The sequence below is a fragment of the Cynoglossus semilaevis genome, chromosome 4 (genome assembly GCF_000523025.1).
Source record: "Cynoglossus semilaevis isolate Cse_v1.0 chromosome 4, Cse_v1.0, whole genome shotgun sequence".
In the NCBI taxonomy this organism is placed as follows: Eukaryota; Metazoa; Chordata; class Actinopteri; order Pleuronectiformes; family Cynoglossidae; genus Cynoglossus; species Cynoglossus semilaevis.
Genome location: NC_024310.1, coordinates 15,931,731 through 15,948,079, shown reverse-complemented (window position 1 = coordinate 15,948,079; position 16,349 = coordinate 15,931,731). Strand labels below are relative to the sequence as shown.

General features: G+C 40.2%; 1 protein-coding gene across 1 annotated transcript in view; it reads left to right on the top strand.

Annotated features, from left to right (window-relative positions):
- Nucleotides 1-16,349, top strand: part of grik4 (glutamate receptor, ionotropic, kainate 4) — a 261,758-nt gene that overhangs the window by 157,094 nt on the left and 88,315 nt on the right. Inside the window, 3 exon segments of the mRNA XM_025055124.1 lie at nt 3,912-4,077; nt 11,476-11,654; nt 16,283-16,336. Coding sequence (XP_024910892.1) covers nt 3,912-4,077; nt 11,476-11,654; nt 16,283-16,336 — 399 coding nt within the window.

Genomic DNA, 16,349 nt, shown 5'->3' with positions numbered 1-16,349 from the left:
GTTGAAGAGTCCGAGGCGTTTTCCACAAGGGATCAGTAGAGTACTAAAAATACTAATTAAACATTTTTCAAATGTTGTCGTCTGTATAAAAAAGCCATTTCTAGTCCCTTCATAATAAATACAACATAAACAGCTTTTTATGGCTTCATATTATTTAACTAATCAGTGCTGCATCGCCTGAATAATAGATGAGAGCTGGAGTCATTTACTGTGGTATGAGGTGAATGTGTAGCCCACAGAGACCAAACAATAACGAAGCCAAACGCTGACGTTGTTATTTAATTCCAGGAAACTGCAAGCGTTGAGAAACGGACCGCTTTAGTAAACGTGAGACAGTTTCCCCTTCCCACAAAATTGCTCATTTCTCACTGCTAACATCAGTGACATAATTAAATAAGCAGTGACTGCACTGGCTCTCACTCATTTAGACTCACCTTTCGGGACATGTTCAAATGTTTTTCTCTCTTCAGACTCTTCCTCTCCTCAGCCTCCGTCGCTCACTTCGCTCTCCTCCTTCTCCGGCCACTTTCTCCCCTAAGTTTTTTCTACCTCGTCTCTTGTGCAGACACTCATCCATTCCCCTCACGCTGTCTCTCCTAGACACCGGTCACTATTAATTTCTATTTACTCTGAAGCTATTAAATTATTAAAAAGCTGAGTGATTACCTTGAGTTCTGTTGTTTGCGTGAGATTTTCCTGCCCCCTCATACTTTCAAATAGAATTAATTTATCTCGCCTACATCCACAGTGCTGCAGCCTTGGTGTTTATTTATTTAACTTTTTTTTAATTTATATTAAATTTCCACATTATAGTTTGCTCATCTAGTATCAACCAGTTGTTTAAAATGTCCTCCACTCACTACAGAAGCTGCGCTCATCTATCTTTTCCAAAGAACAGCTGTCAATGAGGAAAGTCGTGCTACTTGATGTGATTCATGACAACTATAAGTACAGTGGAATATTTCCTGCAAGATAATTTAGTTTCATCTCCAAGATTTTATGCTAATTTTATGTCCTTATTATTATAAATTGTTATTATACATTTTTTCTGCACATTTTAGAGATATTTTCATTTATTCGATCATCTTCTTCATTCCAATCCTTCGACCGTCACAAGGGGGCAGAAGACATTAGGCATGTGTAAGGTTTCACCCATTTGAAACCAAGTATTCACACCTATGATCGATGAATATTCAAGAACAAAATAAATAAAAAACATTCTGCAGCGCTAACACAGCTAGCTGACCAGAAAGTGAGCAGAGCTTTTATAACTAACTTTTCACTAACTTTGGCGCATTGGCATAAATAATGCCCCCCCCCCCACTCTATTGAAGAGTGTGAGGTTTTTTAAATGGAATATTTCAAAGTGCAAGTCCACTCTGCTGACGAGGAAGGAAATAACTGATTTATCCTGGGTGTAGAAAATCAGGAGATAAAAGAGCAGGGATGAGGCGAGGGGCTCCTGTGAACCAGCCTGGTGCAGAGTTTTAACAGATTTTAAAGCCACTTAAAAACAACCGTATGGCATCTCAGCATTAGCGATGGGCATAAACCACACCTCCGATCCATCCATCCATCCATCTCTTCGTCCAATCACCCAGGGGAGTCCACTACACCCTGATGCGCAGGAATGGAAAACCAATCAAGGGTTTAGCGGCTGTGAGGGAAGGAAATGTATAGTCAGGGGGACCCATACAGATAGGCAATCTGCCGTGAGGCTGGGGCCGCCTTCCTTCCCTCCTCCTCTCGGACCCAGCACGTCCTATTGGATCCCCTTCAAGCCCAAATGCACTCTGTTCTAATGCATTGCCAGACGACTGACCTTACACCTGCTGCACTCATTCACACTCTCCCACCTCTCAATGTAAGCCATGGCAGCAGGTATCTGTCACTCGGTCACATTGTCACATTATCACATTGAGAAATAAGCAGAAACGGATCTCACCCAGGAGAGACGATAGACACGAGATCGATTTGGAATTGGTGTGGAACCTCAGTCCTGACCCGCTGGAGTTGGACAGATTTGTAAATGCTTCACACCAGTGTTTGCCTCTTTACCGTGGGACAGATTAAGTCTACTGCTAGGACAGCTGCAGAGTATTTAACCTTGATTCTGAAAGTGGAGATGATCCCTTGTCTTAAGGTAGCCTTGTTAGCGCACCGGGTGGTACGATATATTAAATACAGGCAGCCGAGGAATACTGATATGTATGTAGCAACAGCAAATCAACGCTGAAACCACAAAAAAAAAAAATCAATGTCACTGAAAATTTTATACCCCACAGGGGCTGGAGTGGAAGATATGTGTAGGCATCGATTTATGCTAAAATGTTTGGGCTGACTTCGTGTTAAGGTCTTTGTGACTGTGGACTACAGAATAAATGCGCACTCTGTTGTTCTTCTAATTAGTGCATCTGATAAACACACTGTTTTCACAAGTTTTGATTGAATTCTTTTTCTTTCTTTTTTTTTTGGTGGAACTTCTTCTACTGTGAGTTCCTGACATTGAAAACACTTCAGAGAGTTGTAAAAACCTCCACTAAAGTTTCTCCACTAAAATAACCTTTTGAAGAAACTACAGGCAGAGATTCTGAAATTCAGTATCTTACCCAAACAAACTGGTCAGACGATAACACCTGCAGACGTTGACTGTAAAGTAGCTCTACAAACACTCTCAGCGAGAGGATACCTATCGACAGGACTGTGGCTCTGTCTCGGCCCATGTCCGTACAGAGTATGTGTAAAGGAGACACTTGGTGTGTATTTCACATATTGATCCACAGGTGTTACCCTGAGAGGAAACTTCAACCTAGCACAACAAGGACACTGTATACCTGTGTTGGAATAATAATGCCCAAAGTAGCTTTAATAAACACCAGATGCCTTCAGGTGTCTTGAGTGACAGTCCAGTTTGTTTTGTGTTGCACATGTTGTCTGTCCTCCTGCAGGAAGGAACCTGAAACAACACAGGCAAAGAGAAGCAGTGGTGAAGTCTTATCACTGTGGTGATATCAAGAATGTTAGCATAATGCTGCGGCAGAGTCTGGGTCACATTATTATTGCTTAAATACAGACATCTGCCACACCATGATTTCAATGACTGATACCAATACTGCAAAACCATCTAATAACACAATCTTACACAATGTGTTCAAAGTTAAGCAAACTGCTAGTTCTTTTAAATTTGAAGTCATTCCCATAGAATGGGTTGATTGGTTAGACTGTTGGCTATCAAGTGAGGTCCCGTGGGCCAAAACTGGCCCATCAAACTGTCCAGTCTGGCCTGTGGCTGGATTACAAAATAAACATCAAATAATAATACTGGACAAAATTATGATTTTCATATCATCTTATCTGAGCGTCTGGTCCCCAAGGTTTCAGAAAAGTTCTGGCCCTCCGACAAATAGAGTTAGAGTGACTCCATGTCGAAGGTATTGTTATTTATAAGTAATTTTGTTATAGTTGTGGACTGGCCCACTTTACATCTAATCAGGCTGAATTGTGGCACTTGAACCAAAATGAGATTGACACTCTGGCTTCGACTGAGCAGCAATGATCAAATTTTCAAAATACTTTTTTTTTTATTCTAAAAAGAAAGTAATTCCAATTTTATTAGGCGATATAACATTTTACTTGATATTTAATTAAACCATTACAGAATTATTGATGCAAAAATAATCCTTATTTTTAAGCAAAAATATTTATAGGAGTGAATTAAAGAGTTTTTGGATCCCGATCCCTTATACTTGTCTATTGCTTCAATACCTCACAGCCCAGAATCCTGCTTCTTCTACTGCATGTACTATTTTATTCCACAGGGACACTCTTATTCTATCTCTTAAGTATGTTCCGTGTTCAGATATTCTCTGCTTTTTATATTGTGTTGAATAAGTACTAAATATTCTTTGCAGGTTCCTTATGTCAAGGTGGCTCCAGAAGACATCCTGAAGGTGCAGTTTCCCCGGTTCACTACTCTGGACCTGAGGCCGACCAACACCGACATCAGCCTGGCTGTGGCTGGCCTGCTGACCTTCTTCAACGGCACCACGGCCTGTCTCATCTGCGCCCAGGCTGACTGTGAGTACAATATTCACACATGGCAGCTGGAGTACTCCAGAGATACTACAGTCAAACACAACCGTGGAGCATAAATAAATGATGTTGGTGCTGTGAAGAGAACGTGCAGTCATTTCATCACACGCCTGCTGTTCTACCTACACATGTTTGTACACAAACACAGGCTCCTGGCCGTGACTGTGTTTTCACAACATACACTGCTTTATCAACACATTAAACTGTCATATACATTCAGTCCCATCTGCTGCAGCTGCTGTTCACCACTGCCATGGCTGCAGTCCTCCTAACAGTGGTTTTCAAAGTGGGGGCTGCCAGGGGGTGCTATGGGCCTCTCAGAAAATTGGAAGTAAAAAGTTATTATTTATTGATTTATTTTATATAACCAATTTTCCTGAACTGTATAACACGTTAAAGGTCGTAATCATAAGATTCTCAAGTTTCCCATGGTACCTGAATGCACCTCATTCCACAACTGCAACTCTGGCAAGTGATAATCTGTGTAACCTGGTGGTTTGCACCTGTTATTCTGTGCTCTGCTCTTCAAGCTAGCTAGTAGCTAGCTAGCACAAAATGGACAGGTTTTTGACAAGACATAGACCGAAAGTAAGTTTTGGTAATCATTTTCTTATACTTAACAAATGTAATAATTATTGAAAAGTAAATAAATAGTAGGAAAATACATTCTAAAACTTGTTGCTGTGGTCTGTGGGTTAGCAAAGCGTACCACAGCTAAAAGCTAATGTTGTTTGTGGGCCTTTGTCATGGAAAAGTTTAGGAACCCCTGGACTAGTGCTTGTCCAACTTCTGCAGCTGACAACACACTTTACATTCACATCACCAATTATTATAAAATAAAAAGATGTAGATGTTTAAATCCTAAATGATGCAAATCAAACAGGATTTTTTTCCCTGCAAAATCTGAGTACAGTGAACACAAATGCTGAGAAGTTTAAAAAATTCTCTGCCAAAAAAGTGCAAAAAGTGCAATCCTTACTGTAAATGCTATATGAGTATCTGTAAATGCTTTATAAGTTTAGTTCTTGTTTTTATTTTCTGTCTTTTAATTGACTTATGGGACTTTTTGATTTTTATTGTTGTTGACACCGAATTACTCCTTACAATATCACTCACACAGTGTTTTCAATGTGGTGACAACACAGACGTTGTAATATTCTGAAGTACAGTACCGAGACCTTTTTTAATCTCTCCTGATTCTTCCCGTCTCACTCTGATGTTTGTGAGGCGGTGGAAGTTTAAAGCACTGCCAGATGATGAGGAAATACCAATCCTCGACAGACAAAAAGAAAATGAAGCCGTTCTTTTGTCGAAACACTCATTAAATTCCAAGGGTACAAAACTAAGTGACCTTAAAAAGCTCAGAAATCCCCTCCAGGAAAGTTATTTTGGTAAATAGCAGAGGAAGATTAAATCCCAGCCAGTTCCCACCCTCTCATAGTCCAGGAAGCAGTAATTACAACTCCCTAGACGTAAGCACACGACCCTGATTGGTGCCCAATAACCTTTTTTCCCTTAATCAGCAGAAGGGTTTTAAAGAAAGGGAAAAAAGCTGGAGACATTAAGGATGTGTCAAAGAGCTCAGAGGTGGTGATGAACCACTGAGAGACCCCCTCCCCCCAATTCATCACAGCTCTCTGTTCTTTTGCCTTTCAACTCAGTGTTTGAACGTCGTCGGACCCGTTTCAATATGCAGATTTGACTGTTTCATCTCTGTGCTTCATGCATGTAGCTGAAGACGTCTAAGAAGACACTGTGTATAGATTAGATTCTGATAGTGATTGCATTCAACTGTGGGTGATTATTTTTTTTATCCTACTGTTTAGTTCACAGTAATCGAAAAAATTAAACCGGTAACACACAACATCAACTCCTTCATCGGCAGTTCGGACCAACTCTGCAGTCACTTTATCGACTTTTGTACGAAGCTCATTTTGACTTTTCTTCTTGGTGATTGTTTACAACCGTGTCGGTTTTTTCCTGTTTGATTGACCCAAGAGAGGAAAAAAAATTAATTAAACCAGACGAAAAGCAATGGGTGGAGATAGGAATCTGAGACGAGACAGAGGGAAGGCCTAAATTAGAGATTTTGAGAGGCTATTTGGCAGATGTTGGAGAGGGTGAAACGTCCTGATTGGGGTGAAGGAGTGAGAGAATGCAATCACACCTGAAATAGACTTCACAACAAGAGGGGAGGCGGTTACGGTAATGACAGAATGCAGTAAACGGCAGCTGGCCTGGATGTGTGTAATACCTTGAGATACGAGCTCCCGACATACGACAATTCCGAGATACGAGCTAGCCTTCTAGCTTTTGCTTTGAGATACGAGTAAAGATTTAAGATACGAACACGCTAGGTGGCCGAGCACTCGGAGCAGCCCACGCCGCCTCACTCGTTCACTTCACATGTTTGTCGACTTCCATATGCATCTCCCGCGAGTTTTCCGTATTGTGTTTGCATTATTTACGTGATGTTTTTCTCTATTTTGTGCATTATTCTTCATAATAGTGATGAGTCCTAAGAGAGTGAGTGGTAAGGATGGTACTGAGAAGAAGAAACGCATGATGACCATGGAAATAAAGCATGAAATTGTTGATAAATATGAGCGTGGTGCTCGAGTGAGTGATTTTTTTTTCTGTAATTACTTATGGGAAAAAATGATTTGAAAATTGAGCATCTCGAGTTACGAGCTCAGTCCTGGAACGGAATATGCTCGTATGTCAAGGTGCTGCTATACGTGTGTGTGTGTGTGTGTGTGTGTGTGTGCCTTATGCTGTAGCATCAGTGGAAACAACTTTGGCCCCAGCTCCTTCCGTTCCTCCTGCACCCTCCGATTATGCAGTCACTTGGTCAGTTTGCCGTCTGCTGTCTGTGGCTCATACACATGTGCTGGAGCCATTAATCAATGGAGGCAGTGACAGCCTAATAGATCGTGGCCAATTCATGAATATTTTCCACCCGAGGCCGGGGAGGCGGGGGCTGGGGAGGAAGCTGTGGCCAAAGGCTGTAAGCAGACGGGGACTGTCGTTCATCTTGATACAACATCCAGTATCTTTGGCAGCTGCTCCTCTCCGTCTCTGGACACAATTCCGTCCAAGTGGTTGAATTTTTCAGGCCTGCTGGGTGGTTCTGTGCGTCTCCAGGCTGCGACTGATGGTAAATGAAATCAGACAGATGATGATACTGTAACGCTGCCACTAAATCTAGATGTTGTTTGCACAAGTACAGGAATGGAATTTTGCCTGCACGCACCTCACGCTCAGAAGCACCATGCCCCGGCTCTGCACTTTCATTAGTGCCATGATTGGTGCAGCTGCCAGTGAGTTGAAAGAGAACATTAAATTGGCTCTTGGGTCTAAGTGCACCTGCAGTGCAGGTACAACATTTTTTAAGTTTTTTAAGTTCAACATAACTGCAGGCCTCAAATGCTTGCAGAGCAGTTTTCCACCTCTGCCTCAGCCGGAGAGAAGGTGTGCCTTTTCAAATTGGCTGCCATTTTACACTGCACTTACAACGCGCTGCGTCGCTACTTCTTATAGGTGTTCATTTTGTGTTTCAGTGGCGATCGCTCCGAGAACGGCAGGAAACTGAAGCTTCCTCTAAAATATAATTTTAACACATCAAAGCAAAAGATGTGCTGAAAAGCAGTCAACTGTATATAAGTGAGTAGTTAATCCAGAATCAGCTGTTCACACAGGTCAGGACCTAACTTTTGTTGTTGCATTGCCAAGTGATGTAAAAGCACAGTTTATACTTTAATAATTGGTGGCAACAGCCACTAATGTTTTCTCTCCTTTAAATGTTGTATTTTTCTGGATGTTTGGATCGATTATAGAAGCAGAGCTCAGAGTGGGGATGTAGTGATTACAGATTTTCTATTATATTCTAAGGGTTTTGACTCTACAGTGAAGTGTGTTTGACTCTGTGACTCCATCATCTGTGATTAGTAATCAGTGCTTTCAGTGAATTGGTGGATAAAGGAATAATAACAGGGTTTCTGGGTCGGTGTTTAAAGCTGTCACTGAACCAAAGGTTTTTGTTAGTTGTCATCCACTTGTATCTGTGAAGGAAACCACACTCAAAGCTGCTGCTTTGGAGAGACTGAAGTTGTTGCACTTGTTTGAGAGACGAGAAGTGGGTGAGCACAAGTGGAAGGTAAAACAGCTGTTAAATGTCAGCGCCACCAGGTTTATTTATTTGATAGGAAACAGAAGAATTCACAGCTATGAATTATCAATGCCATTCTTCAGTCTATTTGCACACACAAACTCACTGAATAATTTACTTGTTGAGATCTCAACGTGCTCTGTTTGGTCTGGAACTGGTGGATTTTTGGTTTTATTACATTTTCAAGGGAACTTTAATCCATGTGGGGAAAACTGCTACTGCAACCCAGTATTTTTAAGTAACCCACGACCCCATGACCCTCTAGGCTGCAATGTGTTAAGGAAGCATCCAAAATAGCCCTAACACTTCAGGCGTGTTCAAGTGCAGACCACTGCTCCTGTGGGCTTCCATGACTTCCATAAATCCCCTCAAAAACGTCCATTCACCTCTGGTCCTCTGGGGTCAGAATGACCTCACCTGGTTTAGGGTGTTCTTGGTAGGAATTGTCAATCAGTTCTGTGTTCTTTTAGTCCCTCTTCACTCCAACAAATCACCAAAAATGAATCTGGTGTAGACAGAGGTATAAGAGTAAACATTTTATATCAGGGTCAGATCGACTCCCAACGACATCACAATGGTTCAGTGTGGAGGGAAAATTTATGTTACCACCAGAAATCTTCTTTTTTTTTCAAAACAATCGTCAAGAGGGTTTTAATAACACTTTCAGACAAGAGCTACAGCCCGTGTGCAGTGACGCATCATCACTCACTTATCACGCTGCACATTGTGGAGTTATTTTCTTTTGCAATTTTGGTGATAATGTGCGCGTCTTTAGAGAACATCATATTTCAGTTGTCAACAAAATTGCTTCTCTGTTTCTTTTTTTTTTGGATTTCTGCCCAGTCTGTGTCAGACCCAATCCATGTATAACTAATGGATTTGACTGTTCCAGCCATTTGGAGGATAAATACAGAATATTAAATTCTTCGGCAAACACACAGGAGTGCAGTGATTAGTGGGTGTCTACGTCGTCAGAGATGAGAGGTCAACAAAGTATTTTTAAAGTGATTCTTATGAAGTCAGAGATTTTTTTATCTTCGTTTCTTTGTTCATTTCAAAACATCCAACAACAAACTCAAACCAAAACTTTAACTATACATTAGCACCCTAACTGCAGTTCTGATTAATGAGGATTAATCGTGATTATCCATGATCATCTGTGATCAACTAGGATTGTGATTAATCATGATTGATTGTGATTATTGCACCACTATTGCCTGATAAATGAAATTTGTACTTTTTTTGAACGCCCTAAAAATACTGAATTACCTCTGAGTATACCCATATACTATTAGCCAATCACAGGTGGTGACGTGCAGCATCTACTGTCACCAACAGCATGTGTGAGGGTGTTTAATTCCCGGTAATAATCTGCTGATGGGTTGATGCAGGAGGAGGCGGTTTAGCAAAATCTATTTTAAGCTCATCTGATTTATTCTGTGAGGAAGTTCACAGGAGGCTAATCTGGCAAGTGTGACACAGGGCATACAAACAGGGATGTTGTCTCAGGAATATATGAACAACAAACACAGTGCAATATTCTGCCATATCTTCTGACAGAACGACGTTGAATGTAATGATAACAGAAGTTGTTAGACACAATCCAGGTCTGGAAATTCTTCAACTTCCCTGTGCTGAACTGCAGAGATGACTAAAGAGCTTCTCTGCTGTTTCCATAGTGAAATCACATTAAATATCAAAGTGCACTCCACGGGTATGACTTTGCAGCTAATGCAGCTACACTTAACATTACTGTAATTGTGCTTGGTAGGTTCACAATTGCATGTAATCATGCGTTGATTACAGTATTTCACGGGAACATTCACAGCGTGTCTTGTATGTTAAAGTGGCCATTTAACCACACTGGTCAAGAAGGGAGTCAGGTTATATTTCATTTATTCTTTGTCAGTGTTTAAAAGTTTACACTCCTTAAGTGAAAAAAAAAAAAAAAGTTTTGTTGTTGTTGCTGTTGTTTGTACCAGAGTTGATTAGTTAACACCAGGGAATTGAACTTTAACGTCTGTTCTCAGGTTGGTTTATGGGAAAGTGGAGCTGAATTGAACGGACACAAGGTGAAAAGACAGCGTTAGACCTGGACAGGCAGAGATACTGTAGTGCGGCTCCTTAAAGAGCATATTTGTATTGTGTAAGTATATGTGGAGACTGAGAGGCTTGCAGATTTTCAATGGGTCTTACAAGGTCGACACAAACGCCGTGCCTGTGTGTATCGTGGGTTTATCGTACGGAGGTGTCTGGGAGAAATACAAAAATAGTCGATAATCAGAGTTTTCTGTTGCTGTTATCTGTCAAGTACCTCCACACACGGCAAGGGCTGTGGGTTTTCTTTCTTTGTCTCCTGCTTCTGCTACACGTTTTTTGTAAAATTTACAGACAAACAAGCCTCTAAAGTGAGGTGGGGTGGGGGGGGGGGGGGGGTTCCAAACCTAAATTATCACTAAGCAAAAGATTTCACAAGAGCAGAAGAAAAATTGTTGACTTCAGCTGTTCTTTTATTTGTATTTTTTTCTTAGCTTTGTTCAGTGGTTTAATGTTGGTCGTTCAGAATTTTATTTTTTTATTTTGCAACAGAAACACTTGGTAAATATAAAATTTTGTTTGTCATAAAATATTTTTAACCTTCCATTTTCCTTGGCCTCAAACTTTAAACTAAGTTAGAAAGCCATTAATAAAATAAAAACAAATTGTGCTGTAAATTATATACATTTTATAATAATAATAATATATTTTATTCAATAGGCACCTTTCTGTGAGTTTTTTTGCAGCTTTGATTTTTCTCAACACTCACATGGATTTTTTTTTACATATTAATAAACGGAATAATGTCCTGATATAAGTACTTAGAAAATGAGAAAGAATTTAAATGAGACTTTACTCTCAAAAAAAGTGAAATGCAACATTAATTATGTTTGAGTCATTATCCTTCCTATCAATTTTTAATACCAGGGTTGAGTTTGAACTCAGCTTCACACTATTATTTTAAAAATTCAAAGCCAAATTTAGTTTTTTAATGTGTGGAAAGTTCAAATTAACCCAATTGGGGTCAGCTCATTTTCCAGACTTTTTCATCCTTTTTCATCCTAAATTTCACTCCGCCATCATAGAGGAAATCAATGACATGAAGTTTGTCTCCAGCTGAGGTGGAGTCTTCACACTGACCCACTGACGTGGTTTTATTTGTGATTCCTTCCTGACAGGTTTGTTGAATCTGGAGCAGCTCCTCAGGCAGTTCCTCATCTCCAAGGACACTCTGTCAGTGCGCATGCTCGACGACAGCCAGGACCCCACCCCGCTGCTCAAGGAGATACGCGACGACAAGACGGCAACCATTATAGTGGACGCAAACGCCACCATGTCACATATCATCCTGGAAAGGGTAAATCAGTCTGTATTTGTATACCATATAATATGTTATAAGTCAGTATTTCTTTTTTTCTGGAGACCCATATTTTTAAAGTCACAAACCTTTGCGACCCAAGTCAATAGACATTATTCTAAATTCTAAACTCCTGGGAAACAAGATGCGAGATGCCGCATAAAAAAAAAAATCTCTTGCGACCCACCTGAGGGTCACGTCCCAGTCTTTGGGAAACAATGTTTTAAGATAATATTATATACAGTATAATTTTGTCATAAATGAAGTATTTACCAAAAGAAAGTTAGTGAATGTTCAGCTCTGACCTGAGGAGACGGAGGTTGAATTTGAGCTCAGAGCTCACTTTATAGTCTGCAGAACACATAAAAAAAAGGGAACAAAAAATGTAGTGTTCTTTCCAGCACCATGATCTATTAAGAGTCTAAATGGCATGGATTTATAGCACTGCCAGGGTGAGCAGTGTGACCTTAAGATGTATCATGTGGTTCTTTATTTATTCTGTATTTTATGGATCTAATGTAATACTTCACATAAGAAAAACCATGTGTCACACTGTGGGAAATACGTGCCAGCTAACAGAAAGGAAGGAAACAGCAGCGTGTCATTAACCTATGTAAATGAATTAGCACAACTTGCTTCAAGCCAATTAGATGTCATTTGTTCTCAGAATTTAACATTTGCTGTTGTTTGGAGCTGTCTGTGACGATCATTAGCTTGATGCTAAAGCTCAGCAGTAATTCATATTTGGATTAACTGTAGCATGACAAACATTTTTTGCACTGCACTGAAGCTAAACTAAATTTGATTTTTTTTAAATTATTTAACGAAAACAGAAGAGGTATGGATGGATGGTTACATCCATAGTGAAAATAAACAAGATTGATAAGAGGGTGGAGGAGGCGGAGGAAGGAGTAAGACCTGCTATGATGGATGGTTTGGAGACAATGGCACTGTTCTAGAGGATGAAAGACAGAAGGAGGTTTTTTTGGGGTAGTGACCAGGATGGACAGGTTGAGGAATGAGCCAATCAAAGGAACAGCTGAGTTTGAACACTTGGAGAGGTGAGACTAAGATGGTTTGGACAAACACTGCAGGGTCATCTGTCAGAGAGTAGTAAAAAAGCCCAGGGAAGATGTTCATGTCACTGTGCAAGAGGCAAGAAATCATGTGAGATTGAGGCAAATGTTCTGGCTGTGGTGACTCTTGGAGGAAGACCAGCTGTAGGAAGAGGGCATTAGGAGTTCCTTTGTGTCCTTCACAACTGTTCTCCAACTGTTTTTTTATTTTTATTTTTATGAAGGTTCTCTGTCCTCAGTTAGCCAGAGAGCCTTAGCCTTCATATTAGCCTTACGTTGTAAAGCTTTCCTTACTGCCTGCTGTCTCCACCGGTGTAGTGCACCATTAATTACTTCCTCAGAACACGACGAAGACTTTTGACACTTTTCACCCCTAACAATCCAGAGTCTCTCCATGATTGCAGACTCTCCTGCGCGACACATCGCCGGCATCAACAAAGGTGACAATCAGTATTGTAGCAGCAGGCGCGTCTGGCAGCAGCATACGGTCCCTGAGTAATTAATACACAGCTCATTATTTCTCCAAGACAATGGACGGCCGGCCTGAACAGCCCTGACAATAGCTGGAGACGGAGTGAGGTTTGGGAGGAGAGGAGAGGAGAACAAGAGGATTGTTTCACTCACCTTCAACCTCCTGCTTATTTTCTCCATTATCCTTCAACTCTTCAGCTCACTTGTCTCCTTCCTTGCTCCCTCACCTCAATCAAGTCCACAGGCTTCCATCAGTGGTCATTTAGTCGCCATGGCAACCTGGGCCACAGAGCAGCGGGGGTCCACACTGGGACACATATTTTCTGCCTCCCCCATTTCAATGTGTTGCTCTTTCTCAGTTTTTCTTCATTCACAGACGCGCAGGAGACCGTTCCCCTCTCCTCCCCCTGCCCCTCCTCTCCATGTCTGCTTGTACAGCCATCTGTCTTTCTCTCACACTTTTGTCTCCTTAAACGTGTCTCTATTTGTCTCCTGATCCGTCAAGAGACACTCCTGCAGTGTGGGGAGAGGGACGGTGGGGTGGAAGAAGTTGGCAGACACACCTCTAGTGTGTAATGATGCCAAACATTTCAAAGCCGTGCGCCAGCATTTTCTTCTTTTTTTTTTTTTTTGTCAGACTTAGAATATCATAGGTGTGAGTTAAACAAGTGCAGACCCCCCAAAAAAATTGCCAAAAAATTTGGCATCAGACACAGCCGTCTGTTTACATGTGTTACATCAAATCAGGGTTAACTGTTCGTCAGCCTTAGATCAGCAGAATCTGTCAGAACTCCATTGCTCCGTACAGTTACGCATGACCGACATGAAAATACAGTATATTCCTCCTTTAAGCAAATGGATTCTTTCTTCTTCTTCTACACCTTTATCCTTCTCTGCGCTACAGGGGAGGTGAAGCCCGTTGCAGCAGTCATCAGGTTCAGGGTCACATATAAGGACAGACGAGCTTTCACACCTATGGGGGGTTTAGTATTAACATTTAGCCTTGTCTCTTATTTGGATGACATAGAAAAGTGAAGTTTTCAATCAGACCTTTGTTTCACACCGACAATGTCTGTTTCCAAAAAGTGGTTTCACAACGCTGAAAAAGAAAGTTTACAGTTTGGTCCTTTGGGGATAAATTTTTTTATGAAGCTTTCTCTGGAAATGTTGAGGCAATACCTGAGACAGCAGCACAGTATTAAAGGTGCTCGTCAAAGATGAAGGTCAATGTGACCTGGAACAGCTTTTTCTGCAAGACATTCCTGGTTAACTTTTTACAGAACATCTAAAATTTGACTTTTAATTGTGTCCTTCAATCACTGAAAAAAAATATGTGGACGTGTTTTTACAGTATAACTGGTGCTTTCTTACGTCAGTAATGAATCGAGTGTAAATACAGCACAACATAGTACACTAAGTACTCAGGTAATCAAACTACAGTATATTTGAATGACTCTTAAACTGTTGAATATTTGAATGTTTTTTCATAAAAGCAATATTTAGCATTTTTGCATACATTAAGATTTCATCTAGAACAGTGGTTCTCAAAGTTTTTTTTAATGATGACCAACATTAGAATATAGCAGCATAGGCCTTCCCTGTTAGCTTCCACCACACAGGAGAGATGTTTAGAAATGTTTATAAAGATGTTTATGTTTAAATGTTGTATTAATTGTATGTTTAAGATTTGTTAAATTGAAAATGTTATTGTGAAAATATGAATTTTCCCACTAAAGAGCGCACGCACACGCGTACCACTGGTGGTACACGTACCACAGTTTGCGAACCACTGATCTAGAATACCTTCAGTGACGCGTACAGGCTACTTGTATGGTGTTATTAAACAGAGGTCTGCAGCTGTAGGATTTTCTCTAATGACTTTTAATGAAATCAAAATGTTGGAAAAGTTCACTCCGACCTTCACGACTGTGTCTCTGATTTAATCACTGTGGTCGCATTGAGCCAGAATACTAATGCAGCTCAGAAATTAAATGCTCCGTTGAGTCGTCGTTTGATAAGAATGTGTCTGATTTTTATCGGGACGGGAATTTGATCCGTCCGTCTGTCGTTGCATCAATGACGTTCCAACTTCTCTCACCTTCCCTCTTTATGTCCCCGTTTCCTTCTATTCCCTCACTTGTATCTTAAATACTATATGTACTGCAATAAATACTGTATGAGGGTGGGTCAAAAGGTACTAAGACATTCCTCATGTTAATCAGCATAACACTAGACTGTCTTTTGGGCGCCTCCAACAACTTTGACAAAATTTTTATATATACTTAACTGTGGTAATGATTTCAACTGTCCATTGGGGAAAATGACTTAAATTAGGAAAACTGGACTGAAAACAATTTAAATTAGAGTCTTTACTCAATTCAGGGTTGTTTTTTTTTTTTTTTTTTTTTTTTGGCCCATCTGACAGTTTTTGTTCGCCCCAAACATAAAGAACGTTTTAAACGAAAATGAACCAAAAGTATCAGTTAGTGACCTGGTGTCAAAGGTCATCCTTCAGAATTTTACAGAGAAAGATGTTTGGACAGAATAGGAGGAGATGTTGTGAAATATATATATATATATATTTTTAAATATATATTTTATATATTTTTTCCAAACTCCTTTTGATTTACAGTACTCTGCTGCCAAAGCTCCAAACTTTTTGTTTCTCCAAACGACAGCAAATTCATGAGAGATGCTGCTGTTTCTAATGCATATCCCATATATATATATATATATATATATATAACTGCATTTTGAGCAGTATATTGTAGGCAGACCTATAGAAAAAAAGTACTGTGTGTAATGTTGTTAAATTTTTGCAATGCTGTGCATACAAAATAAAACTTAACTGAGAAAGTCGCTCTTAAAGAGACAAAAGCTGCAGCGTCTGTTAAATCTCGTCGTTCAGTGAATACTTATTCACTTCAAGTTCTTATACATGAATAAAACACTTTTTTTGCTGTCATTCCTTCCAGGAGAAGTGTTTAGAACATAGTGATTTTTTTCGGTTTTTTCACTTACGTTCATACCTTTCCTATGATTGACCTTGTTTTTACTAACTTTTCCGTTGTTTCCCTGCAGGCATCGGAGCTTGGAATGCTGTCCGTCTACTACACATACATCTTTACCTCACTGGTGAGTTCACCCA